The sequence below is a fragment of the Sciurus vulgaris genome (assembly GCF_902686455.1).
Source record: "Sciurus vulgaris genome assembly, chromosome: X".
Classification (NCBI taxonomy): domain Eukaryota; kingdom Metazoa; phylum Chordata; class Mammalia; order Rodentia; family Sciuridae; genus Sciurus; species Sciurus vulgaris.
Window position 1 is genome coordinate 41,200,910 of NC_136471.1, and position 19,344 is coordinate 41,220,253.

Here is a 19,344-nt window from a genome sequence, read left to right on the forward strand (position 1 = left end):
ATCATTCAGTAATTTGAGGTTTAAATGAGAAATCAGTCATCCATCCATCATGGTTAATACTCTGTAATTGATGTTGCCCAGGTTTGAGTACCTACTTCATTATATATCAGCTGTGGGACTACATCATCTGTAAATAGGGATGTATCAGTCTCCTAGAGTAGTTGATTAGGATTAACATAAATAGTTTGCTAAAACATTTATTATGGTACCTATCATATAGGACACACTCAATAAAATGTATAGTTTTTGCTAAATATAGTCCTATTGAGCTCCTTGAGGGCCTGTCTTTTGGGCACCTAATCTAGTGTATGCTAAATACTCAGTAAATACTTGCTTGAGTTGAATTGATTGATTTACCCTATTTTTATCTTCCATTACAGCCCACTGTTTGTAACATGGAAGATTGGTCGAGACAAAAGATTGCGTGGATGCATAGGTACTTTTTCTGCCATGAATTTGCATTCAGGACTCAGGGAGTACACACTTACCAGGTGAAGACCAATTTTTGTTACCTCTGCTTCTACATCAAAAAAAAAAAAAATTATGAAACTTGAGCCTGATATTTTAACTCCTTTTCTTTTACTGAATTGCCAACATTCTCGACTCCTTTCGTGTCAGGTTTTTCCTTCTCTTTGACTAGTTATCTTCTCTCTTATAAAATGTAATTGATATATATTATCATAATATAAAATACCATGGTTACATGTATTATGCCATAGATATTTTGAAACCCCTCCCATGGCCAGCTTATTTTGTATAACTTGAAAATCAATGACCAAGTGTCCATGGGTTGCCGAAAATATTATTTCAATACTAAATCATTGTTTCTTTCCTGTTAAACCTTTGAAAAATAGTTAAAATCTCTCATCTTACACATTTTGTACACTTCTATATATTTTTTACTTTGAACGGAAAACCTAGGAAGAATGTGATGCCCTAGCCTGGCAGATAATCATTCATATTCACACTTTACCCTGAATTAATTGTAGCTTGCTTATTTTGTTTCATCTAACCCAAGGACAAAGTAATGAGTGCCTCAAAACACTTGTTAAAACTTTGTTTTTAATTTCTGAATTCACAAAAAGCTATCTAGGATGCCATCTGATTTATTTTGTTCAAGTTTAGATTTCTAGCAAATTGTGTTCCAAAATTATTTCAAAAGAAGAAAATTCCTTAAATAATAAGCTATTAGTAAAGGAATTTCCTGTTTTTGTTCATATTTTAGGACCATTACATGACACCATTTCTATAGTTGTAATATGCACAGTGTCTGTCCAACAAAAAAAAATTGGTCCTTGCTAACTATTGGTACTTGGGGCACATTGCTTAACCTCCATAGGTAAAGTAATAATTATAGAATTTTGTTCTACATACTTAGTAAGGGAATTAGGGGGATCTTAGAGGAATGAAATAATTACAACTTTGCTGCAGGATTAATGTGGAACATTCATTATTTTACTGTAGAATTTCATAAATGCAAGCTTCTAACAACAAGCACTTTAACTTTTAATATTCTTATATTTTAAGGTGTGCAGTAGCTCACAGCTCAAAGATTTTCTCAGCTTACAGTGAAGCCCAGGGAAAAAAACAATGGCTTAGAGGGTCATATTCAGTTTTAGCTTTTCGTAGATATTAGAAATTGAGTGTTTAGATTTGATTAAATAGCATGTAGGCTATAAGGCTTCAAAATACAAACTAACTACAACTTGTTAGAGTATAAATGTTAGCTTAGGTATGTTAGTTTTCATTTTTTACATGAAATACAGTAGACTAACTTTGGAACTTAAGCAAATTTGCCAGTGTCCCCCTTTTTGGGACAGGTGCATATGAAATGACATGTTTAATAATCACAGGCAATTTATTGCACATTTCTCAAAATCAGCAGTGATTAATGAGGCACACTGGTTCCTTGGTGTTGCCTGAAAAAGAGAATTCTGTGGCCAAGTAAGTGTGAGAAACACTAGTTTAAAAACGTAAACAGTTCTGCTCATGGTAGGACTTCCCACAATCTTTTATATTACTTGTGTTATGAGTTTCTAATAGATATAGAATGAAGCATTTTCTAGACTGCAGCTTATTTGACTAAAGAACCCTTCTTATCCTCTCATTCCAATGGCTTGTGCCATTAATGTTCAGAGGAACACATTTTTGGAAACCCAAGTCTGTTATAAAACTCAAATTTCAGTTTATATCTGGAAGTAAAAAATATATATGCATATATGCGTGTATGTGTGTGTGTGTGTGTGTGTGTGTGTGTGTGTGTGTGTGTGTATGTGTATGTGTCTGTGTGCATGTGTATATGTTTGTGTATATATATGGTGTTAGAAACCCTTCGTGTTTTCTAGTGAAATCATGGCAGAAATTCTTTATCAAATAATACCTACTTATTGGTACTGGGGAATTGAGAAACCCAGGGTCTCTTAACCACTGAACCCCATCCCCAGCCCTAAATATTATCCACTTTTGTTATATTTAGTACCAGTAGCTGGTAGCAACTTAATTTTAAGGAAAATAAGAAATTATTTTGTCTACATTAATAAGAAGAGATGAGAATATCCAACTTTTCTGCATTTTTAGATTTATCACCAAGGGTATTACCAGAAGAATTGTAATGTATTTTTCTAACTATAATTTGATCTGAATGAATTGTTCAGATAGTAAACTTGGACATTTACCTACATTTGTATACCTTGTTATCCTTATTTTAGTCTGTGGCTCTTCCTGTTTACTTTCCAACTTTTTTCTCATGTTTCTATACAACTTCCTCAAATCATATATAGCACATTAAAGAGGGAGATGTGTGTGTGTGTGTGTGTGTGTGTGTACATACACATTCCTGGTTTAACTTCTCATTTTTCTTCGGCATAATGTTATTTGATTAACATTAAGAATCAAGTTATTTGCAAGAGATGAACAAAAGAAAATAAGTCTTACAAAAAATAATTAATCTTTTTGCCCTGGGTTCATTTTAGAGTCACAAACTGTAGAATTAATTTAAGAATTTTCAATTTCATGTTTTTTTGGTCTAATAGTATGCTTATTTCTACATGTTATATTATTGTTATGCCTATTATTAGTGGCTACCATTTATTAAGAATTTATTATATATTAGATATTGCTGAGATATATGCATAGTCCTTACAACTCTTAAGATATTTATAGCCACAGTTTTAAAATAGAGAAACTGAGATTAAGTAATTTAAATAATTTGCCCATAAAAGTTGATGACAGAGTACACAAATTAATATATTTGTCAGATCTCAAGACTTCACAGTGCAAATATTCTTTGTCCCAGTTAAGAATATATTATTTATCAATAATTTCTCATATTTAACTTACATTTATGACTTTTACATGTTAGAAAGAAGAGATATTTTTCTTGTTTTAGTGCTTAGAAAACATATACAGAAGAGAATTATGATTAATATAGATGAATACAAACATCTCATTCAAGGAAGATTCCTTAAACATCTGGCTCATAAGTTATCCCACAGAGTACAGGTTTGTTTCTTCATGTAAATTCAAGTTGGTAGTAAGTTTTCTAGAATGCAGCAGTGATTAATAGATGTGTTCTTATTTAGTGAAAACAGGAATGTGGTCTGTCATTATACTTAAAAGACTCTTTCCTGACTTCTCATTTACTTTGTCATATTTAGACCTCTTGGCAGTGAAATAATTATGCAGGTGCTAGCAGCGTCTGGAGCTTGATTCTGAGCGATGCTACTTTTGCACTGCTTAATTCTGAGAAATTAGCAAGGAGGTTTAGTCCTTTCTACGGAACAGGGTAATCATATAAAGGCTGATGTGTTTGCTTTGTTTTGTTCGGTATGAGCGGAAAAGTGAGTGGGGTGTTTGTATGTGTTGTACTTTACAAATGTTAACTTCTGCTGGGTTGTTTGAGATACTGAAAATAGCTAAAGGTCTTAGGTAACCTGGGCACTTCTGGGTGACTAGAAGTGTTGTAAACCACAATTGCTTTTATATTTTGGTGTTGTACTCTGCCCATTTTCTTGAGCAGTATGTGTTTAAAACCATTGTAAGCAGCATAATTATATTTGTCCCATTGGAGTAGACTATTAATATGATAATTCTTATTCTTCATTCTTTTAGGTAACTACAATTGGCTCATTGTGAGTAATTATATTAAACAAGTTCCCCCCCATGTAATATTAGTGCTTATGGTAGCATCACCCAGATTGATTTTTCTTAAGAAAAGAAAAGTTGTACATGAGTCACTTCTGACTGTACATTATTGTCATGGAAGCTCATTCAGAGATGTTAGGGACAGACTATTTTTGGCAAGTGTCTGTGGTAGGACTTCTGGCTAAAGTATGCTTTTAGGGGAAGTAAATTGGATATATCAAAAACACAATGCAAAATTAATTAGCTTAGTCTTCAACCTACATTTTGTTGCCTTTTTACAAAAAGTAGGATGGCCTGAGTCCTAAAATTTATATCTAATTTGATAGTTTGTTTATTGATTACCATATAACTAATTACATGTATGTCAGATTCTGTAAGCATTTAATTTAAGGTATAATTTAGAACTTAGATTGTTGTATGCTCTTTACTTAACATTATCCATAGGGAAAGTGTGATGAAGATATCTATTTGAAGAAATCTGGAGTCTTCATTTTAGCTGCCAGGTTATTGCACTCCTTCATTATCCCAAGGCTGTGTAAATTTGCCAAGCCATAGCCAAAAAATGGCCAGCAGAATGTAGAAAGGGAAACTAAAAAGCCAGAACTATTTCCAGTTTGGGCAGTGGCACTTGAATTATAGAGAATTGTCTGAATTCATATAGCACATCCTGCCACAAAAGTTAAGTGTAGTGAGTGTATCAGATTCTTATTCCTTATCACATCTTCCAGATCTTCAGAGTCTCCAGTTGGAATCCCCCTGCTGCTTTGATTAAGAGCCACAGGCACAATGCCCTTGGACAGAAAAGTAGAAAAGACCATCTGTAAAAAGGTGTGAGGGAAGCTGAAAATGTTTTTTTTTTTTTTCCAGTGTGAGGGCTATTGATTCTTGAATTCCATAAGGAGAGGGGAATGTACAAGAAATTGACTATTCTTACATATGTTTATGAACTTCACAAAACTCTTTGCTCTGAGGAGTCTGCTATTTCCCCCTTTTAATCATGTTTAAACAGTGCATCCTGCAAATCTTGTCTATATTTTGCCTTAGGAGTTAATAATATAGTAAGAGAAAAGAAGTTATATAAATAATTATAGTCTTAGGTAGAATGTGATTTTTTGCCTAAAGGCAAAGGAGATGATACTGCATGAATACAGATACTCTTTTTCTATAATAAAAGCTGGAATGTATTTTTTTTTTTTTTGCGGTGCTGGGGATTGAACCCAGGGCTTTGTGCTTGCAAGGCAAGCACTCTACCAACTGAGCTATCTCCCCAGCCCAAAAGCTGTAATGTATTTAAAGCAATTTATGAGTTTATTTCATCAATCCATCCATAGTTCACTGCATGTAAAATCCAAAACACTATACTATTTGTTTTTATCCTGCAAGGTTAAAAAAAAAAGCTCGAAATGTAAGAGTGTGTTTTAAATTATTATCAGAAGTAATCATATACAAGAAGTTGGATATTTTAAGAGAATAAAGTGAACTTATTATGGAAAAAGTCTTCCAAAATAAGACTCTTGAAAGCGTGTATGCATGTGCGCGCGCACACACACACACACACACACACACACAGTCCACCAGATAGTACCTAGAACCAAGCTGGATTGTAGCCCTGATGCTTGAAGAATGAAGAAAATTAAAATTTAATAGTTTAGATTCTACTTTCCTCCTATCTCTTTAAAGCGAATTCACATTTTGTTTCAGTAGAATAAACTGATCTCTACCTCCTTTCCTGAGAATCATTATTTCAGATAGTCTATTTATTCAGAATGTAACACTGAAATGGTAAAGCTAAATTAGAGCACAAATAATGAATTAAATTATTATATGTGGCCTAAAATTATATTGTGGGCATTAAAATATATTTATTTTTGTCTGGAATCTGCATGATAAACATTGTGTCTATTCATAGGTGTCCAAAGTGTTTGAGTCCTTGGGACGTGAATGAACAAGAGAACAGATTTGTATCTCAATGTTCTGGAAAAATAAAGTGGTTATACCAATGTGACTCAACGCGATTATTCCTGTCTAGAATATCACACAAATAATATGCTTTTACTACTTCGAGGGGACAATGTTACTAGTAATTTGAGTATTTTGGAATAATTGAATGTTGAGATTTTTGTGCAGCAATTTAATATTAAATTTTTAGTTATGGTTTTATGAGCATGAGAAAATACTTTCGAAAAGATTTCCTTAAGGGGTAAAAGAAACAAAGTCTTTCTCGGTGATCTTTGCCCTTCTCTCAAACTTTAAATTGCCTCATGTGTATATTCAGAGTAGTAGTCTGTGGAAAAAAAATTTCTTTTCATTACTGATAATAATTTGGTGTTCCATTAGCTCTTTACCTTTCATCATAAATACATTTTTCATAGGAACAACTTCCAGGTTTATTTTACACTCTCTCACTTTTTAAATAAAGAACAAATATTCAGTATAAAAATCTTGTTCTAAATTGCTGCATTATCTGAGCTGCTTATTGTTAATGAAAGAAACCTTACACATATATACTCACACACCATACACAGAGATTAACAAATAAAATAAACATGGACAAATGGTAGATTTTTAATATTTTCAATTAGAATAAAGATTTTATAGGTGCTAGGAATTTTTAAAGATGGAAAACTAATCCGTTCTGTTGAGAACAAAGCTGTTATTATCGATATCAAGTCAGCGGTGAACTTTTTAGTATGTTTATAATCTAAAAGTGAAGAAAATATATTTAGATTCAAATAGTTATAATTGGTTTTATGTTCATAAAACTGACTTTTATGAATCTTACAATTTTATTTGAGCTCACAACATTATCCTAAAAATATACATATTAAAACTATAGGCTCATCGTACTAATTAGATTACCATATTATTGGCCCCATTTTTAATCCTCGTTTTTTAAATTTTTACATTGAAATGCTAGCTTGTGTCCTTTCTAGTGTTAAAAGAGAAAATTAGAAAAGGCCATAAAATAAATTCTTCAGAAGCTTTAATTAAATGGACTGCCCAGAACTCAACTTCCTGCTGCTAGGCACAGCTATCTTCAGGACTTCTTTCTATGTTCCACAAAGGTGATTTAAAAGGTTCCAACTGTAGCCACTTCATTTTTAAGTTCTTCAGGCCACTTTTAACCTAAACAGTTCTAACATGACCTTTTGTTGCCCCTGCTAAGGGGGACTGATTTGCCTACCTAGGTCTGGAGAAGTAGTCTAAGCCTTTGAAATGAGTGTTACATATGAAAAGCAGTAAACAACTATATACTACTGGTTAGACTTATATTGCTAATGAGGTCATGAGTTCAGTCCCCATTTGGACCAATTCACTTTGTTTTGGTCCACATCATAGACTTCACCCTAGACCCCAGGCAATTTATACAGCAGGGCTCAGACAGAATAAGTGGATGATTCAGTACCAAACACAAGCTTCAGCATCAGCTCAGCATATGAAACATGCTGCATTTGGAGTGCCCCAAACTTAGCTAGCTCATGAATAGTTAATAATAGTTATAATAACAATTGCTTTGAATCTACGAGAAAAACAAGAATATTTAAAATTTTTAATTTATTTTCAAGAGCTCTCTGAAGAGAGACAATGCAATACTGAGGGGGATAAATCTCTTTGGATTGGCAGTAGAACTGATAATACAGGTGGGACTTCAGCAGTCTGAAAATGCTGTGGACAAAAATAATTTCTGCTTGGAAACCTGGCCTCAAAGCAACTTGAAAAAAAATAATTCATTACTCCCTCTTCCTGAGCTTCTACCTCTTATAATGGAAGAATGGGAGTCATCTCAGATAATACTAGATTTTAGCTTAAGCAATTCTTAAATATTTCAGTGGTAAAAGGATGACTGTTAAATTCACAGATTTGTAAATACATGTTATAAAATGTAATTGATCTTTTTGAAAGTACAGTTTTAAAAGACTTCATTTTCAAGTTCTCATCTATTATGCATTGAGGTGTTTCCTGTACCTCACATATCGGCTCACTAAGGTGTGTATCTATTGTCAAAGTGTAGGCACCCTCCCATGCTGTTGCATCTTCCATTTCATAGGTTTCATTTTTGCTCAGAGCAAAACTTACCCCATTAGTCAACCTGGGCATAAACATACCCATTGGCATGATTAAACTCTTCCTCAGTTAGTGTTAAACCTTGTATCTAACACAAGAAGCCCTTCTGTATATCTGCCTTTCTTGCCTAAATTAAATGTCAAAGCCATTACAAAACTTGCATTTCACTTGGAGTAAAGTTAATATTCTACATTGCCACTATATACTGCTTGCTCTGCTTCTTAACCTCCCACTCCCATTCCCCTTCACTCACTTGGCCTTATACTTGACTGATTCTTTGTTTTTCTTTTAACGCCCCAAGCAGGGTCCATCCTCAGGGCCTTTGCACACAGTATTTTCTCCACCTAGAACAATCTTTTCTACCTAGAACAAGTGTACCTTGACTTCCTACCTCCCTTCAGGTTTTTATTCAAATATATTAGAATATTATAATGATGTAGTCATTCTTATAATAGTAATATTTGATTTTTAGTTTCACTTAAAACCTTTTTCAATTTTCTTTTAAAGTACAGAGGGCAGTGTGAGGTTGCTGAAAGAGCATGGGCTTTAACATCACACATACCTGGGTTAAAGTACTGATTTCTTTAACTCTTAGCTTTGCTACTTAGAAAAGCGAATGAATTTCTGCAAATGATTGGTTTCTTCATCTGTAAAATGAATATAATATCAACATGGTAGGCTTGTTGTGAGGATTAAGAGACACATGCTTATTACATTTCTACTTTAGAAAGGAATTAAGTAGTGAACGTAGCCAATAAATGAAATTTGAAATAAATTTCTAGCAATTTCAGTTGTTCTTTTTCTCTTGGACATATGTAGGTTAGCAGGGATTTTCATAATATGAGAAGAAACAAGCATCATCAAGAAATAAATCAGTGACCCCACAATCTGTCACCATATCTTTTCTGTTTATGTAATCCTTTGAAAAATGCACACATACGTAAAACTGACCATTGAGTGTAATGCTGTCAGTCAATACTTTCTGTTGGTCTTGTCTTTCAGATATCTTTTGAATCCATCCTTTCTTCTCCAGCCTCACTGTCACTGTCTTAGTCTGGGTTCTTATTCTGGCTTTCCAGTTTACCTGCTTCCCCTCAAAACCATTTTATACCAGTCACCAGAGTTTTCTTTGTTGACAAGAATCTGTGTCACTCTCCTGCTTAAAGCAGTTATTATGCCCCATTGATACAGAGGAAAGCCCATCATTCTTAAGCATGGCATATGAGCCCCTAACCTCACAGTCCAACCATGCACAATTACTCACTTCCTAAATATATTCTTTCACGTCTCTCTGACTTTGAACACTTTTTTTCTGCCAACCATGCCTCACCCCATTTCTACCCAGTCAACTCCTACTCATCCTTCAAGACTCAGCTTGCTTGTTACTTCCTCTATGAAATTTTCTTGACCCTCCCCAGCAAAACTGCTCAGTCTCTGTGTTCCCACAGGACTTTGTACAGGCCTCTATTATAATACATAACACACTGTATTATAATTATTAACTTTATATGTTTTTCTCACTTTTGAATTTGCCCTCAGCAATAGTTTACCAAGCCACTTCAAGCAAATAAACAAAAACTAGTCTCATTGCTTCTGTTAGTTTTGTCACCTTTCCTTGCTGCAGGTATACTTGAGTCAATAAGAATGGCTGATGTTGATTAATAGTTAGAGGGGTGGTTTAAGGCCAGTTGGATTTAGACTGAGCCAGGGGACAGGGGATTCTTACACAGAGCACTATTTAAAGCAGATTAACATAATATTGATCTCTTGTTATAGGAGCTATATGTTATTAAAGAAGCACAATGTGAATTGATGCTTGCCATAAAACTATGGGATTGGAAGAGATCCTTAGAAGTCATCCAGTCCAAGCCCTATCAGATATTTTAATCTGTATTAAAATCTCCCAAGAAATGATCATCTAGTTTCTATCAGAACCTCCCCATTGACTTGAAAACTTAATACCACAGCTCAAGTTACTACACAGTGGTAGTTGAAATGCCAGAAGTTAAGGATTGTCCATATTCAGTGCTTCGTTCCTTATAGAAAACCTCATTAACTAGAGTGGTTAAACTTACCCTCTGAGTAATATCTGAGTCTTTAGAAGTTTAAGAGTGGTAAGATACACAGCTTTACAATTAACTTCCATCCACCCACCCATAACAATTTTAACTGACTCCTTATTAGTGAAACCTTTGAAGCTTCTGCCACCACAACTTCTCTTCCTGCCTACAATGGACTTTTGGAGTTGGCTGGGCCATCGAGCCTAGAGATTTCAAGATAGACCTGGTACCAGATTTTTTAGTTGCCTCAACACTTTATGACACAGAAAAAGTGGAAGAATACAGTTAGAACATAGGTCTCCTGTCACTAAAATTTCCAAAATAGAAAATATCCATAAAATTATTTTAGTTATATGTTAAGAAGCATATGGTTTCAAGGAACCCTCTGATAAAATTATTTCATACCATGAAGAATAACTCAAGATTCCTTGAATCAAGATGGCATATTTCCATAAAATGAAGACTGCCTTTAGAGCTTTTCAATCAAAGCTATAGGAGTGACAGGATGTATTATAGAAACGCAAAGCAAAACCTTAAGTTTATTCTTGTATTTCCCTGTTTTCAAACATACCTCCAACATACTACTAGTTATATTTCCTAATCATAATAATAACTTCTGTTTTTGTGTGTTCTTGACCTGTCCTAAATATATGTTAGCTCATTTAATCTTTCCAACAACCACATGAACATTTCATTTATATTAGCATTAGGAAAACCAGGACTTAGAGAGGTTAAGTAATTTTGCTCAATGACAACTAATACAATATAGCACTTGAATTTGAACTGGATTCTACCTAACTCTAAAATCTGTGGTGCCAATCACTCTGCTATACTGCTTCTCTCTAGCAATATCACCCCACCCCCACTCACTATGAAGCTTCTTATAGATGTTTGCTTCATTAACTCAACTGGTATCCCTAGTGTTGGCTCAAAGGAAAAAAAAAAGAACATTAAGTAAGCTTTCTCATCATTTGGGGACTATGTTTCTTAACTCAGTTTTCCAAAATTATCCTTATACCTACCCTAGCCCATTAATTCTAGTTCACTCAAATTATTCTTGGTTCTCTTTCCTTTTAGACTCCTGAGGCACTGTGTCCTTGAATGTGCCTGTTTTCTTCACATCTGTCTTAGTTCATCATAATTTATCACCTCTACCATGCACATACCCCAAACTGATTTCTTTCAGTACAACATTTGCATTCAACATCAGCAAATTTAAATGGAATACTAGTTTGGCCTTCAGGTTCTAGACAGGCACAAATCTCTGAAATGCAAGACTTGGGGAAATTTTACCTTAAGGGGACTGTGGATAAAAGTCCTGGCTCTGCTCTTCTCTACAGCTGGTCAAAAGGGAGTCATCATTTGGGACATAAGAAGTTAGTCCATCCTTAGAAATTAGGGAAATGAATTCCAAATTTCTCATTTCCCTAGTTTCTAAGCAATTTACACCAAATATACTGCCTTGGTTTTCATTTTTACAATTTCAGGTCCTTGGGGCAATTTCCCATAAGAAATTTTCCCATAAATAAGAAATTGTTATATAAATAAGAGAACAAATATATCTATGACTGACATTTTTCTCATAAAAATAAAAAAGGAATCTCAGGAAGGAATTGCATATATGTGGTCATAGGCTATTTCTGTTTTACATACACAGATTTCTTATAATAGTTCAATTAAAAAATTAATTTAGATTGTGTCTTTTTCTTACTATAGCTGAGATTTGGGAATCTGAATATTAGAAAGGCAAGGAAAATTTTTTTTAAATGTATACAAATATTTTACGGATGCATTGTCTTTTTAAACTGAAATAAACAGTAAAAAAAAAAAACCTGTTAGAATTAGAAACATAGGCATTGTTGAATATCTCCTGTTTATGCCCCTGACCCATTTTAAAACTTTGTTGTCTGAAACAAATAACATACTCTTTGGGAGCTGTTGTTAGGATAGATATTTTTAAATTTGGCAGTGAAAACACGTTTCAATTTTTTAATCCATGTATTGCCTGTTAATTAGAATAAAATTAATAGCAGTGTTGGTTGGGACATTGTCAATGTCACACCTTTCTTAAAAGAATTTCAAAGAATTTTGCCAGTGTAAGAACTTGTCATTCATATATTTGATTCTCATATACCTGATCATGGCAAATAATGATGCAAAGGAAGAAAAACTAGCAAATAGCTGGAGATATAACCTAGAAATTGATACCACTTTTAGTCTTTTGAGGGAGACTAAACAATGTATTTAAGTGTCACTGGTAGGCTGAAGAGGTATAAGAAAAGAGGGATAGGGCACAGAAGAGCCAAAATTCTTATGAGTATTTGAGTATCAGAATTGATTGCTGCTGTTCTGTTTCTTATATAATGTTTCTCCCACTTTTAAGTTCAAGACTAAGGAAACCTTCCAGAGAAAAACTAAAACTTTTCAGAGTAAATCAATTAGCAAAATGTTCATGGCTTTACACTTCTACACTGTAGATTTCTTCTTCTGTTTCCTAAAAGACTTGCCGAGGAATTTCCTCACACTCCCCAGAGTTATTGCTTCTTTTTCTTTGTATGTTCATAAAACACTGCTGGTCCTTCTGCTATAGCCCTTGCTTTATCTTGCCTAGTTAGTTTTTCAAATGATTGTCTTTCCTATTTAGGTTGGTAGTCTCTTGAGGATAAATGCTGAATTTTTCACGTCTTTGCAACCCTTAAGTAACTGTGGGAGTTTAGGCATAGACGAAAATAGTGTTTGGATAAGAAAGTCATTTCCTTCAGTATATATTGAAGTAATTGTTTACAAGGTAGGTAAACTAAGTAAAGAAATTGATTGGAACCACAGCCTATATAAAGGAAGCAAGAAATGAAGAATAAAGCATCTTTGAAAATATAAGTCAGGAAAATAAAACAATTTGAAAAAATGATTTAGTATCATTTTTAGTGAATTACTTCTAAGGTGAGAAATATTTGTATTTTGTCATCTATTTATAATTTTAAATGAAGGAAATTTTTATTCATTGCTTAGTTTGTAACCAAATCAGCTGTCATTTAAGAAATGACTGGAATACTCAATTCTTATGGGAGGCTTTAAGTAGACAAATTGTTTATATATTCTAGTTACAGCTTTTAAGTTGTGCTATTATAAAAATTAAACAATTGGAATATGCATTTAAAATTTGCTCCCATGAAGAAACCTAAATATATGTACACTAATTTTTATTGGTTTTTTTTAGTTATGCATGACAGTAGAATCCGTTTTGACATAATTGCATAAGCAGGGAGTATATCTTGTCCTAACTCAGACCCCAGTACCTCTCCTTCCTCCTTTCTCCCTGACCCTGGGATCCTTTCCCTCTATAGATCTTTCTGCCACTTACCCATAGTTATTTTTTAAAATTAATTTCTTACGGATGTACACAATGTTGAGATTCACTGTGGTATATACACTAATTTTGCAAATAAGAAGCATGAGAAAAAGAAATAGCCTAAAGAAAAGAAGTAATGATGTTATTTATCATCCTATGTATTGAATTTGGCACATAATTGCAACTTACATGCATTTATAAGAGAAGATGCCATAAGTTACTTATTAGAATTATTTCACGGAGGACATTTTATTCATAGTAGCTCTGCTGTCTATATATTTTTAAGTTCCTATAAGAGACAGAAAGAGAGAGAGTCATCTCTGTAAAGCTTTGTTTATACTTTCTAACCCTACAGAGGTTAGGATGAGTGGTGATGGCTTTTCAGAAATGATCTTTCTGTGACAGCTGAACACTTTGAGAGGACCAAAGTTTCAGGTGTGCAATCCTACGTTATGGCTTCACGTTGTGCCATTGATTAACATCCAGTTAATTATGCTTGATTCTGCTAATGGATGAAATCACATAGAGAGGCTATGTTAATGCAGAAATAAAATGAATTCAATAAACAAAACAGTATGCCATGTCTTTTTCCCAAGGAAGAGTGTTGGGCTAAGGATTGGGACATTATTATCATTAAATTGAACAAGTTCCAAAAAGTTCTTTTGAGAAGCAGCCTCTAAGGGCTTCTGTTGACAGTCATATAATGTGGAAATATTCATTCCCAAATGGATCCTACCCTATTCTGAGCTTTACTTTCCTCCTTATTCCCCATGCAATAAATACCACACAATAAGTGTCTGTGTAATAAACAGTTTGGAGGTTAAATAGAATGCTTAATATAATAAAACTGGGTTGCAGTGGAAAAAAGTTCTTTTGATATAATGTATAAATTTCAACAAAACATCTGGTACAAAAAAGTTGTGAATGCAGGACATTTGAGGGGGTTATAGAAGGAGAAGGGATTTACTGTACTTAACAATTGCCAGTAGTCAGGCCACTTCCAAGTTTTGATTTTGTCAGACTTGGAAATTAAGTGGAATCAGATCTACTGAGCCCTTCTGTGGGAGAAGATCCAAATCTAGCTGCTGCAAGAAGCAGTGAGTGATTTAGAATTAATGTACTCTGTCCAGTGTCTCCTAACTAGTTTTCATTAATATGCTTAATATTACCCTCTTATATTCTGGGTTAAAACAAAAAGAAGGCCTTTGTGGCTTATTGGTTGAACTTGTACAGCTGAATCTACTGTAAAAGGTCTTTTTTTTCCATTGACATTATGTTACCACAAATTTCAATGTTCTTGCTGTTCTACTTATTTTCTTAATAAGGTAATTCAAACTTAGAATAGTTACTATAGTTCCAAAGCTTGATTGAGAGATGAATTTAGATTTTCTCAATGGAACAATTATAACAACACAGATGTAGTTAAAGATAGAATCCTGACAGTCTTGCTTCTCAATTACATTGGGCTGAAATAAGGTTTATTCATTTCACTCCCACATTTATTGGGCACTTAACTTAGCAAGTTATTGTACTAGGTTCTGTGGCACTACAAAGTTGAACAATACAGGGTAGCTACCTTCAAGGAACTTGTAGTCTTGTAAGGGAGATTGGCATATACACAAAAGGATTATAAGGAAGTATAATATAGTAAGTGCTACAGTAGATGAAGAAACAGTACAAGTGGAAGTGGGAGAAATTAACTATGGTTGGATACATTTGGGAAGGCTTTATAGAAGAACTGAAATTTAAGTTGAACTCCTGTTCATTTAAAATTAAGAATCAATTTCAACATTCAAAAGTGGGGAAATGGAGAGGGTATGCATTATATCTCCAAAAAAATACCCTGAGTCCAATATAAGGAGACAGAAATATATGTTGTTCAGGGGAAACTGGAACCTTGCATGGTTTGGTCTCAAGTGGGGACAATGGGAGAATAAAAAAGACCTGAGGGCTAGATATTTTTCCTTGGAGGCAATGAGTAGCCATTGAAAGATTGTCAGCAGAGGAATAATCCCTGATAAGGGATGATGCAGGCTGCTTTTATATATATAGGATTGAATGGAAAGGCTAGAGATTGGAGACAAAAGAGGAAGCTAATTTTAAGTATTTCAAATGAAAGATGGCATAGGCTTGAATTAGGTTAGTAGTAGGAGGGATGTAAAGAGACATGTGGCAGAGACAAGATAGTAATCAGATTAGATGAGACTATATGTGGGAAGTAAGGTGAAGGGAGGAGTTGAAGATGGCTCCAAAAGTTTCTTCTTACGTGAAGTGAAGTGGGGAGTATGATACCATTAAAACTGATAGACAGCACAGGAAGAGGATTACACTGCATACATTGTAAAAGACTTATTTTTACTTTCAAAAATAATTTTGAAGCCAGGCATGCATGCCTGTAATCCCAGCGGTTTGGGAGGCTGAGGTAGGAGGATCGAGAGTTCAAAGTCAGTCTCAGCAAAGTGAGGTGCTAAACAGCAACTCAGTGAGACCCTGTCTCTAAATAAAATACAAAATAGGGCTGGGGATGTGGCTCAGCATTCGAGTGCCCCTGAGTTCAATCCCTGGTACCCACCCCAGAAAAAAGGGGAAGAGACCTTTGATGTTGTTAGTTTCTCTTAGCCCATTCTACAAGCAAATTTATAAAATAAAAGTTAATTTTTATAAGATACCACCTGCTTTCAAGAACATTGATGTTGGGACATTTGTTAAAGTACAGCAGAACCCTCAAAATTCCTCTTTGTAACCAAAAATACATTTGGTGGATGAGATATCTATAAAGAAATAAATGTTTGTAAACATTGGGTGGTTGTTATGGAATTTAAATATCTGCACTTATTACCTAAGCATGTCTGGGTTTCAAGGCTGAATTAAAATAGATTCCAGACCTCCTTAAAGGTAAATAACACATCTGTTGGTTTGTCTAGTACAATGGAAATGGACTAAATTTTGATTGATAAAAGTCAGTGTCTTCTGTTCCATCTATTTAGCAATACTTTTGGGTAATCTGTTCTCTTTGGGGAACTTTCCAGATGTTTTGTGACTATTATTTCAATTTACAAGAGTTGTTTTTATATTGTAGCTGAGTGGTGTCCTAACTATGAAACTCAGACTGGGTGTAATTCTCTCTGAAGTGTCCTCTGGTAGTGTGTGGAGAAGTGCCCTGTGACACCTTGATTTTTTTGACTTGCCTAGACTCTCAAAGCTGCTGGGGATAGATATGGGAGGATTTCCTGGAGTCAAAGAATCCAGCCCCCATTGTAGTAATTTACATTAACAAAGAAAATTACATTTCCAGCAATCAGCTGGAGTCACTAAGTTTTGAGCAACATTCATATAATGCAGTGGAAATGAACAGCTAGTACCATAAACACAATTTAGATTGTTCCTTAGGTACAGATGTTGATTTATACTTTTTAAAGGAAAGACAAACCCTGAAATTTAGTGTAAATGACATGGCAATGCCACTGTATTTACATGATCAAAAATAAACATTTTAAACAAATTATATAAGTACTTATTTTAATGCAAATATATTGTAATGATCTAGTATTGAGTATATAGACAACTTTAGACAAGTATCCAAATCATTTTATAACTACATTTATTTCTTAATATTTATGTAGAAAATTAGTAGTCGATGCTTAGTTTTATACAGGGTATGGATTATGACTTTTATATTTCACAGAAAAACACTCCCTAACTGGAACAGCTCTGAACTTCCTCATTCTGCCCAGCAGCTGGTTTGTGCCCATGTTTGCTGACTACCTTAAATATTTGCCTAAGCCAAGCATAATTTAAAAGGGAAAATTCTCATTTAAAGAGTCGCATACTTATGGTATCCAATTGTAGATGATTTTTGAACTGTGGGCCCTTTTTCCTCTTTGTTTACACTCACCATACAGAAGTGACACAGATGATTAACCCAGTTCATAAAAGAGACATTTTAAAAGAGATGAGACTCTTTTGTGACTGTGTTGCCCAAAACCATTTTGGAAGATTTTTTTCCCCCTATAAATAAATTTACTGGCTAGCATTTCACTTTTGTTGGAACATTGGCCTATGATTATTTTATTCAGTATTCCTGTATAGGCCTTCCAAAGGATACCTATCAATTTTACTGTCCCAAGTTTTCTTAAGTAAACACAGTTGGTGGTTCTGGTATTTTCAAGGTTTCCATAGAAACAAGAAATTTTGGAACCATTTTTTTATCTTATTGCTCAGATTTACAATTTTGTATATGAAAAGGAGTCTAATTATCTTAAACCAAGCAAAATTAGTAGAGCACCATGATGTGCTAGTTTGGTGAGTCTTGTGCTTAAGAGAAACCTATACAAACCGAGAAGTCTACAATATAATTAGAATGACCAGACCTAGCTTTGTGACAAGGTAATAACTAAGCCGAGGAGGCAGTGAGCCATACTTGTAGAGGGAGTGGTTGTAGAGAGCTGGAAGACTGCCCTGTGCTATTGAAGTGAGAGTCAGTGTGCATGTGTGAGGAGTAACAGCCTCCAGGAATGCTTCCTTTGGACAGTGATGCTATTTGGTTGGACTTTGATTTGATATTTATTTCATAATGACTAGATGTTTAGTACTTAACTTATAGACTTGCAAAGGATTTTATTTGATACTATTGTTTTTCATTTGATTTGTTTCAGTGTATAGATCTACAACCTCAGGGTTATAAGCCTTTTTCCCTCTTTCCCTTATTTTATGGCTAGATGTATTATAACTTCCTTAAGTGATACAGTAAGTAAGGAATCAAACTTAGTCAAGGGACTTGAGCTGTGTCTGTTGCAGTTATTAGCGACCTTACCATAAGACTTAAACTTGCAGGTTTTTGTCACTGTAGACAAGTAGCCAACAACACCAAAGTGGAAAGTAAAAGCTGTCAAATTTAAAATTTAAATTGCAGGACATCCAGTATAATGAATAAGGGATGAGTGAAATATTTCTTTAAAAATAGTTTTGCTTGGTTTAATGACCATAGATAACTCAAAATGGACCCAGTGTTATCAAGGAGAAATCCTCCATAGACCTGCTTCTTAATGGACATGAAAGATTTATAATTATGATGTTATAGTGGATAGATAATTCTAAATTCTAGAAAGTAATTTGTTGTGTTTAAGCAAGTCCTATACTTCTCTTACAACCTTAATTGCAAAGTTGATTTGTTTAACAGATCCTTCTTTTCCAGACTTGCTAAGGGAAACCTTCATTCTAGGTTTGTTTGAATTAGCCCAAATTTTGGAATAGTGAAGCTCAAATTAGTGAAGTTTTATTCTGTTACAAAAAATTATTTTCCATCATCTGTAATTATTTCCAGGAAATTCAAGTCCACAGAAAATATTCACTCAGTTTCCTTAATGTTATTTACCAAAGTTTAAGAAGTGGTTTATAGTTACATGGTGGGAAGGAGAGGACATGGCAGGGGTAAAGGAAAATGAAGTGCTATACCCCGGTCTCTCACATTTGTGGAGCAGGCTCTGAGAAGCATTCTAAACCAATATCATTTCTTGTCAAAAGCAAACCAGACCTTGGAATTTTAGAGTCTAATGTGAATGAGAGAACGTGTGCTGGTGTATACTAATGCTTTGACCCCCGTCAGCCTGGTAAGTTATAAGTTGACAAACATTCTGACAGCCCTGCCAGATGTGCACCACTCCCACCCATCTTCGTCAGAGTCAGCCTCCTCCCACTAGAGAGTTCTTATGGCTTCAGAGTCTTGAT

At 34.3% G+C, this 19,344-nt stretch overlaps 1 protein-coding gene across 2 annotated transcripts in view; it reads left to right on the plus strand.

Moving 5' to 3' along the window:
• Window positions 1-19,344, plus strand: part of AMMECR1 (AMMECR nuclear protein 1) — a 111,970-nt gene that overhangs the window by 58,342 nt on the left and 34,284 nt on the right. The window contains exon 2 of one of the 2 annotated variants that reach the window (XM_079124862.1): window positions 381-491. The exons of the other annotated variant lie outside the window; for it this stretch is intronic. Coding sequence (XP_078980988.1) covers window positions 381-491 — 111 coding nt within the window. The remainder of the gene's footprint in view (window positions 1-380; window positions 492-19,344) is intronic. 2 annotated transcript variants of the gene reach the window in all.